The sequence below is a fragment of the Nansenia antarctica genome (genome assembly GCF_963989245.1).
Source record: "Nansenia antarctica genome assembly, chromosome: 4".
NCBI classification, from domain to species: domain Eukaryota; kingdom Metazoa; phylum Chordata; class Actinopteri; order Argentiniformes; family Microstomatidae; genus Nansenia; species Nansenia antarctica.
In genome coordinates this window covers 47164633-47176350 of record NC_137689.1, presented here as the reverse complement: position 1 = coordinate 47176350, position 11718 = coordinate 47164633, and the positions used below count along the sequence as shown (strand labels likewise).

The 11718-nt window shown below is 44.2% G+C and overlaps 1 protein-coding gene across 1 annotated transcript; it reads left to right on the top strand.

The window, feature by feature from the left end:
- Positions 1–8183: 8183 nt before the first annotated feature.
- Positions 8184–11697, top strand: dtwd2 (DTW domain containing 2; the record flags this gene model as incomplete). Its single annotated transcript, XM_080529382.1, has 6 exons — positions 8184–8359; positions 8985–9075; positions 9749–9843; positions 10025–10232; positions 10396–10524; positions 10791–11697. The coding sequence occupies 6 exons, from the start codon at positions 8184–8186 to the stop codon at positions 10968–10970; spliced, it is 879 nt and encodes a 292-aa protein (XP_080385508.1). The 3' UTR covers positions 10971–11697.
- Between the last annotated feature and the right edge of the window lie 21 nt (positions 11698–11718).

Sequence of the window (11718 nt, the reverse complement as noted above, 5' to 3'; positions counted from 1 at the left end):
GGCAAGCATGCACTGATGATGGCTATATGAGTATTCTTATGTGGTCTATGAAAAACAGCACAGTATGACACCTGTGTATTACCTTTTTTACCAGCCAGTTTTCCCAACAATAACAACAAACGTTTTTATTAGATTTGCGGATGTGACCACAGAAGCTTCAAAGCACACTACAACATAGGAAGCAGTGCTTCAAACAACCACAGCAAATGCCCATGTTCCACTATTTTGCAACTGATGGTGGCCACCTTGTGGACAAATACAGTGGTGCAGCAAGTACTGTGGTGGTCCCTGGAGACGCAGAAGACAAGAAGGCAGTAGTCCAGGGAAGGCCATATGCAGCATCAGACAAGACGAGGTCTTCATATTGAACAACATTCCCCCTTCTAAGATCCAATTTCCAACTCTAAGAAGCTTATTTTGTGATTGATGCTGTTAATTTTAGGGTGATAAAAAGCTAATTTGTCAAAGCTAATTGTCAAACTGTCATCAAGCTAATTGTCAAACTGTCATCAAGCTAATTGTCAAACTGTCATCAAGCTAATTGTCAAAGCTGTCATCAAACTGTTTAGATCAGATTCTGGATGTTTATTCCATAAATAAATCACAGATTTTAGGGGGTGCCCTCAATAGAATTTGAATAGAAGCTGAATAGAATTTGACCCCTTCTTCTCTAAGCCCTCTCCCTTGAGCTGATTTACTCCAGTGATGTGAAAGACCAGATTACATGGCAGTATATTCCACCATTAAATGTATAATTAGCACATAGCCAAGATTTGGATGGCAGGAATATCACTGGTGTCAGCATTGTGAAGTCACAGAATCACCACTCTCTCCTCCTTCTCTGCTGTCCTTCACTTATCCCCCTCTCATTTCCAAGAAGGACCTATGGTCACCCGCCACTAACATGGGTCATTGGGGTCTTGTTTTTGTGCTGTTGTGTTTCAAATTAGTCATTTGCTTGTACTGTATGTTGCACTAACACACATGTGCTGTAAGGTGTCAGTTAGTGTTGTGCCTCTGTTCAAAAATATGTTGACAGGTCAGTACAGTTGGTTTATGACCAGAACCCCCCCCCCCCCCCCAACCTCCATGTTTACTCTCAGAAGAGTCAAAAGTGATCCAACCCCACATCTTCAGAGAACGCTGCAATGGTACAGTGTCTGTTTTTAGCTTCCATCAGAACCACGTGAGGGCTGTCAAATGTGTTCCACACTGTCATTTAATACAGCCCTTAAACCAGTCGGCGCAAGCATCCAAGAAAGTTTCTTGTTCCCTGAACTGCTGGCTCCAATAGGACGGTAAGGAGATGAAGTTGCCCCTGATCTATGGTCTGTTTTTAATTTTGCCCCTGATGATGACGTTTAAGATTTGGGGAGGGTTATGGTTAGGTTTTTTGGGGAGTGTAAACTTGTGCCAATGGGCAACTTTATACCCAGAGTGGTAGTAGAGTCATCTGAGGGTGAAACCCTGTTGTGTGCCTTAGCAGCGAAATAGCAACCACCACTCCTCAAGTTCACTTGCATTCCCAGTCTAGTATCTGTTTCACATTGCGAAGGTGACAGACATAGGCAGGTGACACTTTGACATGCTGACCACGACAAGATCAGAAGTCTTGAAGACTTTGACTTTGAAGCAAATGTGTTGATTAAACACAGATCTGCTTGAACAAGCGTGTCCTCTCTACCCTGGCACAGCGTTGTATTTAGAGAGAATGGGGATAAAGATGATGATGACTAAATGATCAAAAATCATTGATCAGGTCTCTTCACCATGCCTACAATGTTGCTGTCCATGGTGCTGGACCTCTCTCACTTTGAGATGATTTGCAATCCAGTTGACCAAAACTCCCCTCAGCATTGTAGGCTACTGCTAAATTATATAATCGTAATAATGACAATAATAATAATAATAATATATGCCATTTAGCTGATGCTTTTATCCGAAGCGCCTTACATTGCAATGAGTGCATATGTGACATTCCACGTGTCAGTTTTCACCCTACTTATCTGACCACATTGTGACAGACTAGCAGACAGTGTCCTGCCATTGGATACAGGATGGTGACATGATTTATTTTTAACCTTGGCAAGAAAAGTAAAGTGGGTCGTATTTTCTGTTGCTTCCACTGCACATCAGGTACAGAACTTGGAGCAAAAATAAACTTAATGGAAAAATAGGTTTTAGAGCAATAGAAGCCTATATTTGTTCTGGGTTTCAGTGTCAACATGAAAGTGTCAGTGAGAATGAATGACAAATTAACTACCCGACATGTTGCAAACTCCTCAGATGAAACGCTGGATGCCTATCTATCTATTTCAAGATTACGCTGAGCATTACATTTCAGTAAGTTTTCTCTCTTAGAGTGTCATCAACGTTGCTGTGCTGAGTACTGGTGAGGAGTCAAGACCACATAGATGAAAAGAACTTGCAACAATGGACACTTGTTTGCCAGCAGAATGTGTGAGGATAGATGCGGATACTCAACTGACAATGCAACATGATGAGGCAATTTCTGAGGACATCTCAGAAATGGATGATGATATTGAGGATCTACGCAACAGGTAAAGATCCATGATGTTTGCACAAGGTAGAGTTGAAAATCAGTGTACAGAACTTCAAAATCATTTGGATTAATTTTCACTTTTGATTACACCTGGAAGAACTATCAGTATTTTGTGTGCTCATCTCTTATTGACTCATCAAGTTGAGTTCAGTGTTTTCTTTTAACTTGTACAATCTATTTATTTATTTATTTTTATTACTCAACAAAGACACATTATATGCAATTGTGTAATGAATTATACATGTACATGGGCATATTAATACATACACTGTTGTAACATTATTACAGTTTGAGAGAATAGGCCTGGCTACTGTGTGCAGTGGTAATTGTAATACAGTATTTATAATGGTTTTACAATCAGGGCTTCTGGATTATAAATAACAGCCAATTCAATGTAATCTAGTTTATTATTCACTCCACATCAGTCATTGACTTGTTTCTGATTCTCATTCTCAAAGAAACAAATTCATAGGTTATTAACAATTTCTTTTTTTAATTATTAAAGGTAATTACTGTTTAATAACATGTATCCATGTAATTATGATGTAATAATAACCATAATTTCTAAAGGTCCTTTCTGTGCCATGAAATACAGAGTGATGCTTTTTACTCTTTGTACATGAAGATAAGAATGATCCCTATATAAATGACAGAATCCTTAATCATTCAAATCCATTATTTTAATTAGAAAATCCCTGTTTGTATTGTAACTTTTCCAGTTTGCGGGAGGCTGTCCACAATGAGGCTGTCCGACCCAAGCTGCAGTGTCTGATGATGGACCCCTCCTTCTCCATGGTAACGGTGCAGAGTGAGGACAGTGGCATCCTGTGGGAGACCACCCCCAGTCGCTGTTCCACCCCCATGACGGCTGAAGCTGCCAATGCCCCCTTGGAATTCTGCTATCCCATTGCAGAAAGGTCTGTAATGCCGGGATCTGAACCAGCAGGTAGGATCATCTTCGTCATGGACGAGGAGCAGATCTTGAGAAGGAAGAGTTCAAAGGGTAGCGGACGCAGAAGCAGAGCTGGGAGACAAACTCCTCTGGCGACCACGGAAGATTCAGGGGAGTTTACCGGGAGGCCAGAATTGGTGGAGGTGTCCCTGCCCAACGTCAGAGCTGAGGGGGAGGGGGAGGGAGGAGAAGCTAAAGATCCCATGGAGGAGAAAGAGCAGAAATTGTTCCGCCTGGTGTCTGAAGGCTCAGAAATCCTCAACATCTTTGCTCAGCCCAAGCTGGTTACTGTGGACGAGGAGGAGAGCACAGAAATGGTGGACAACCTGTATTATCTAGAAGAATCACATATAACTAAACCCAATGAGATGGAGTTTGAGCCCAGCATGGAGGGGAATATTTCAGACCAAGGAGATGGTGGAGATAAGACTGTAACACACACAAAACCCATTAGGCCAGGTTTTACAGACCCCCCTGGGGCTCCTGTGCCCATACCCCAGAGGAGAGGAGTCACAGGCGACACAGACTACTTTGAGCAGTTCACCTTGATTCACCTGGCACATGCCCCAGGAAGCCCTGCTGTAGTCGCAGAGGGACAGGAGCCTGGGACAGACGGAGGAGAGCAGAGCCAGGAGAATGAACAGGAGGAGCAGCCCAAAGACAGCAGTGTACCTTTGGCTGAAGACCTGGCAGGCTCAGAGGGCGTCAGTGGAGAAGAACTCACCAGCGAGCATTTGGATGACGTGTTCTATGGCGGTATAGATGACATCCCCATGAAGCCTGGCTTTTTGGATGGAGAGGAGTCCAAAACAGATGAGAATGTGCTCCCCAAGTCTCCTCTGAAGAAGAGCGGCTCAATGCTGTTTGACAACCAGGAAGAAATCCTCACGCCCATCTTCCTCTCCCCGGGACCCCCCAAAATCATTGACCCCATTCTGCTGGAGGAGCCCAGGGCCATGGCTTTCCTGTACACAGATCTGTATGAGGAAGCTGTAGGAAGCAGAACGATGGATGAGGACGCAGAGAGTATGACCTCTGAAAAGTCCTTCCACAGTAGGCACTCTGACAGAGAGGACAGAGGGTATCTGGAGAAGTTTGTCCTGAAAGACGAGACTCCGGTGGTGGAGTTGGAAGTGGAAGCTCAGGCGACCAACAACCATCGCAAGGGACATCAAATGTGGTCCCAGGAGTCACACGATCTTTCTGGCCTCTCACGTCCCGAGACGGAAGAGACAGAAAGGGGCAAACCAGAGGCAGAGGAGGAAGTCACCGATTTCTTCAGGACTAGCGCCAACTCCTCCCCAGAACCGTTTCCACCATCACTGGAAGAAAGAGGGAACGACACACCACTGGTGAAAAAGCACACAGCCAAGGCAGAAAGGAAAGGCGCTAAGACGGCACAGGAGGTGCCTCAGTCTCAAGCAGATGAGCAACAGAAAACCGGGGAGGAAGAAAGTGAGGCAAGAGCTCCGGATGAATTAGCAGATCAATATGAGCCACCACCACTGTGTGACACAAGCTACGAGTTGGCAGGTGGTAGAAGTGAGTTTATAGCCCTGGAGAAACCTCAGGGACGTAGCCCGCCAATAACCATAAATCAGGAAGCTCCAATGCCAGTTGCCCCACCAAGAAAGAAGACAACCCCACCTAAGACCTCTCTTGACTTAACGCCTCTGACCCCAGTTGAAACTACAGAGGAGGGTTGTGGAGGGAAGGAACAGAGGGAAGAGGAGAAAGAGAAGGCTTCCCCTGCAGAGACTGCAGACGAGGGAGAGGGGGATGGGGAGGAGACAGAAAAGGTTCCCACTGTTCACTCTCTGTCCTCACCCGATCAATCCCAAGGATTGCCCTCAAAGACAGAACTGTTGAAAGGAGAGAATATTAAGACTGAAACAGTTGAAGGAGAAACTAAACCACCTCAGACGAAGGAGAGCGAGTGCCCTAACGCTGAGCTTGAACCTCTAGAAAGAGAAGGAGGTAAGAATGAAGCAGCTAGAGGAAAGACTGAACCAGAAAAGGCTGAAACTAAATCAGCTGGACCCCACGTTGAATCTGTGAAAGGAGGAAGCAGTTTGACTGAATCAGCTAAAGCAGGGGCAAGCGAATGCCCTCCTTCATCAGTGACTGAACCTGCCAAAGAGAGCAGCCAGTGCATCATTCTTTAGCTGTACATGAGAATGTAATAACTGACTATTACAAAAGCGTTTTTTTGTTTGAAAAAAACTGATCAATTACACTGACTGTACATCTTCACAGATGCAAAATATCAATATTCACACTCAACCTTACTATCGGTCTTCTTTATTCTGCCATTGTTCTGCTATGTAAGATAGTAAACTCATATACAGCTCATATTGCCTCTGCTCTCCCGGTATTCTATCTCTCATGGGAGTATTTCCCCACCTCTCCCTGTATGAGCTCAGAGTACCCACTGCTCCATGATAATCCAATTGCCTCAGTGTTGATGAATGACAACGGGTTGAGAAATAAGGGCCATGAATCATGAGGTAGTTGAAAGGAGAGATGCGAGTGTGAGAATTGGAGAGGTGGGGGGTTACTGTATAAACTGACCTGAGAGAGGAAGGTGTGTGTCTGCATGTGAGTGTCTGAATGTGTACTTGAGTGTGTACTTTTGTGTGAGGTGAGGGGGAATCTAAATTACGGTACTAGGCACCCACGGACTCCATTGTTTAGTGTGTGTGTGTGTGTGTGTGTGTGTGTGTGTGAGAGAGTGTTATAAATAACCCCCTCTGCCCCTGAGCCTGACACCCCCCTCTCTCTGCATTCTCCTCTCACTCAGATTGGCCCATTGGCTCCCACTTAGGAGAACTTGGAAATTAACCCGTGATTGTGTGATATGTTTAGGTTTCTTTTTCCATGTGGAGGATGGAAATGATTCAATATAAATCCATGTTTCCCAAGTGTCCCCTGTGTGCCATGTGTTTTGAGACTACGGCAGCTATTAATGGGATCTCAGTAGTTGAAATTGGCAAATCCCATCCCTGCTTTCTAACCTGCATATCCATCCTACTTGGAAGGGATAATAATATATTATCTATGTGCTTTTTACTGGTACTCAAATTGCTTTTCAGTTTAACCACGTCTCTCTTCCACCAATGCTCCACCAATGTACACAAAATGTAGCTATGTTGGACACATCTAAATTCAACAATATCAATGAGTCAAGTCACTCAGTCTAGATTCATTGTCATGGTAGAGTCTCTTTTTGCTCACTACACACATTCACCCATTGCTCTAAAATGCAGTTGTGTCTTGTGTGTGCGCATGTGATTATACAGTTGAGTATAGTGTTTCTTTGTGTGTGTGTGTGTGTGTGTGTGTGTGTGTGTGTGTGTAAATAATTGTATATTTAACAGATGCTTTTAATCCAAAACGATTTACAATTAGAGATTACAGCGACAGTCTCCCTGGAGTAATTTATATAATTGTATTGCCTCTACATGTGTGCTTGGGACCAGGTGCGTAGACGCTCACTCAGAGGAGGAACTGCGAGAGTGGCGGACGAGAGACAAGACTGCTCGAAAGAAAGTTACTGCCGCTGGAGAGCAGGGCTTACTTTCATACCAGGACCTTTTACTGAGAGAGTACAAAGATAGCATAAATAAGGCTCGTATGGCCTTTGTTGAAAATCTATACACTACGTAAAGTAACAGGCTTTTATGACACAAACTGGAACATCATGGTCAGTGTATGTAAAATGATTTTACATACACTAACATACATTTTTTTTTTTTTTTAGTTGTCTGAGACATTGCCTGGCGTTGATGTCCACTGTAACCAGGACTTGATGATCTCTGGTCAGAAGGAAAATGTGCCACTGACATGGAAGTTTAAAATTGACTAATTTCTGGGCTTAGCGCCGGGTCTTAGGCGCCCACTACCGCACGCATAATAGCAAAGTGGCCTTGACCACGCCTCCACGTCTTAAGTTTAGATCTACCGCCTCGTCTTATTGCTTAAGACTTATGAAGTGCATAATAGGGCCCTAAGGCTTTTTAAGACCAGCGTGGGAACCCTGTTATTGCAACTACACAACAGGTTCCCTATCCAAAGAGCACACACACCTACACATGAAAACACAAATGAAACCACAAAACTACACAATTTACTACACATCTTAATTTTTTCATGTATGCATGCCACACAATGACCTAAGAGTGAATAAGTGGCTTACTCAAGGGAATACTAGTGGTGGTTTTCCAGGCGGGATTCGCCCTCATGCCCTTCGTACCATGACCTTCCGATCAAGAGTCCAACAACTCACTATCCCCCTAGACCACCACTACCCCATAGTGCGCGCGCGCACGCACACCGTTTTAATTTCATGGTGGCTGGAATGTCAAAACAGCGTTACCAGGAGGTAAGGTGCAAAGTCCATAGGATTGTATTTCCAGACCTATTTATGAAACAGAAATCTTTGCTGATCAAAGTTGCAAAGATCTCAATTTTTGTTGTTCTTTATTGGGTTTGGGTTTGGTATATTGCGTTTGGCGTCATCTTGCGTTCATATTTAAGGCAAACAGACCTCCCTGTTTTTCCGTCGCCAGAACGGCAGGTGGCGATAGATGCCAACTGTGCCGCTTAAATACGCTCAAACCATCGCAAGGTTTTCTTTCTCCTCTTTTCTGCCTTCCTGCCCTGTTTGCCATGGAAACATCATGCCGAAGCCTCTCAGAGCTTTCCCTCGCGGCCTCTCCTGTTCATGTTGAATCTTCACCGTGTGGTGGTTCGTCCTCGCAAGATGAAGATGTCGACGGGTTTGGAGATCTAGCCGCCCTGCCAGTGGAGGTTTGTGAGAGACGTCCCACATGTTTACGATGCCGGTAAGTGACACATCGCCAGTGAGAGACTGTGTTCGTTTTCAAAGCAGGCAACATTCATGGACAACTAAATGTCATAATGTAGCTATTGATCATTGGAGGTTTTACTGTATAGCAAGGGACGACTTTGGTCGTAGTATCATGTAAGTAGTATACAGTGGTGCAATTAGCCTATCTTACTACCTCTGGCTTCCTTCTCCCCTCCATGACTTCGTCTGCAATAATGAGTAAGAAGTTAATAGCCCTAGCTCTTCTCTTCAAAATTGACATATCATGTTTGGCTCTCTGATGTAATATGAAAATATGAATATATAATTAGGCTTAAAATGGTTAAGAGGTGAAAGCTGTTTCAGGGGTCCTCTGTTCTGCTCGTGCCTGACCTGTGTTGATGAGGGAGAGGGGAGGAAGAGAGGAGAAGCCTGTTATGAGTTCAGCCTTTGGATTCCTTTCCTCGTCTTCTCTCCTTCCTATCCATAAGTGACAAGACTTCAATAGATTCTCATCTTTGATTTCAACGTCTTGTCATATCTGTGGGTACGAAGAAGGAGGGTATTTTCATTGTTCACATTGTCTCTGTGTACCATCACCTACTGATCAGTGATATTTCCCCCCTTCCTGTCTCACACAGTCGGCCTCAGAAGGTGTGTTTGTGCCCGTTCCTGCCGGTGAACCCCCTGGAGGTCTCTACCTGTCTGTACATTGTGCAGCATCCTCATGAGGTGAGCCCAGCTGCTGAGGATGAGACATTTACACCCAGCGGTGCACATTTTTCTTTGCAAGCTTTCCATTGGTGTGCATGTATACGGACTACCTAAACCTTAAGCTCACAGCCACTTTACTACTTGAACTATGTATTTTATTACTAGTTGTACTGCTAATTGTATCCTGTCTTATTTGTCACTTACTTATTTGTTTCTTACTTATTGTCACTTTTCTATTTCGAATTATACCAAGCCTAAGAATGTTACTCTCTTACACTTGTGTATTGTGACGTAACAATAAAACTTGACACTTGAAACTTGAGGAGGTTCTGAACATAGGTTGTGTTACATGCAGCTAGGCTTTAGGGGTTGGGTTGTTGTGCTTCAAATGATTGGAACGCCAACACTTCTGCTCCTCCACCACAAGTCACTTACCTAAAGAACCCTTTGATCTAACATATAACATCTGACATTGCACATTTTTTATTTAACCTTTATTCATACATGACAACTAAGGCTACTGTGTGTTTATGGTGGAGCAACCCATCTACTTCCCCGACACAGTCATGAATAATCTGTGATTTACAGTTACTGTTGCACAAATAATTGTCTTTCTGTATTTAACCAATTGTGTTCATTGGTAAGCTCTTCTCTGTGTCTACCTGTGCCCTAATCACCCATTTGTTTTTAGGAGAGTCGAGTCCTTCGCACTGTGCCTCTCCTTGCTGCGTGCTTGCCCCCAGGAAAGTGCAAGGTCTTAGTAGGAAGGAGGTTTAATGAAGAGAGGTAAAGATTTCTCTAGATAAGTCTAATACTCAACATTTAGCCACTCTCTCTTACAATACATACTAGCTAGTCAAATTTGACCCACCCACCAGTCATTTATTGGTGGGTCACACAGCACAAATGTGCTGAGAAGTCCAAATTAGTTTGACTTTGGATAATTACCAGTCTCTCCCCCTACTAGGAACCCAGATCTGGCTGCAGTGTGCCGGGACAGCAAAACTCTGATTCTGTACCCGGGTCCCGATGCTCAGAACCTAGATGAGCTGGTCCAGAACCAGGAACACCAGGACCTGACGGCCACAGGACACAACGTCATCATCATAGACGGCACCTGGAGCCAGGCCAAAGACATGTTTCTCAGAAACAGCCTCCTCCATCTGCCCAAACAGGTACGTTTCAACAGATCTTGGACCTTTCATTCATTCCTTCATGTCTAGGCTGCAATAGCCTAAGACAGATAGATGTTTCTTTTGGAGCAGCCTTCTAATCAAACAGAAATGCTATGTTTTGTAGTGGTGTTGTGGTACAGTGGTTTCTGTTGTGTTGTTCCAGGTGCAGCTCAGCAGGGCCGTCTCTAGTCAGTACGTCATCCGTACACAGCCCTCCAACATCTGTCTGTCCACCCTGGAGTGTGCCGCCGTCACCCTGTCCATCTTGGAGAAGAACGACGACATTCAGGAGGTAAAGTCACTGGTTCCTGACATTGCAGCACAAGACAATAAGGCAACAGGCATAATTCATGATACAAAAGTGACAATAGTACAGGACATAAGTGACAAATAAGACAGGATACAATTAGCAGTGCAACTAGTAATAAAATAGAGTCTGTCAGTCTTCTGTGTCTGTAAAATCAGTGAGTAAAAAAATAAAATAAAAATAGGTAACAGCTACACCCAAAGGTTCTCCTGTGTCAGTGATGACGTTTGTCCCCCTTCCCCCCTCCCTAGGTTCTGCTGAAGCCCTTGCGAGCCCTCTGTACCTTCCAGCTGGAGCACGGGGCTCAGGTCCATCACAGCAAGGAGCACCTGCTGAGGAACGGCCTGTATGACAAACCCATGCCCAAGAACAAGCGCAAGATCAAGAGGATGGAGAAACTCATCACTGACCAAAACATCTGTCCTAGATGAGGGGATTTCTGGTTTTCTCTTGATCTGGGAAAAGAAGGGCCTTACTTGACTGTCTGTAGTGGCCACTATTTGGATGGATCTCACCAACCAGGAAGAGGGCGAGGTGCAGCCTCGGAGCCAAGAGATGTCACACCGGGTGCTTGCGTTTAGGAGGGTGCAGTGTACTAAATGTTGCAGATAGAAATGTTATGAATTAGAGCAGGCATTATTTCTTGCTGTGCATGTCAGGGGTGTAACTTCCTGGGGGGTATTCCATCAACGTTGTTAAAGGAAAAATCCAGGTTTATTGATATTGTAGCGAACGTGAACTGGTAGTGTAACTCGCCCCATGCGGGAATCGAACCCCGATCTCCCGCATAATCGCCGCCGCGATTGTTGTGGTTAGCGCGGCCGGCGGGGTTCGACTCCCGCATGGGGCGAGTTACGATAATGATTTCGAGAGATTTATAAAAATAAATATGCCTGGATTTTCGTTTAAGAGATAGGGGTGTATGTCAATGTGTGTCATATAACACCAGGTAGGCTACATTTTGGTTTGATGTTCTGAGCAAGTATAAATATAATATACAAAATATGTGTTTATGTGCAATGTTTAATGGGTGTGTTAGATGTCAGATTTATACATCACTTTTCTATCTGCAACATTCTTGGTGTGGCATGGAACACCAGGATGACCTTACCCAAGTCACAAAGCTGCCCAAGCACATTACATAATTCGTAATCTTTTTTATACACTGCATTCAAATAA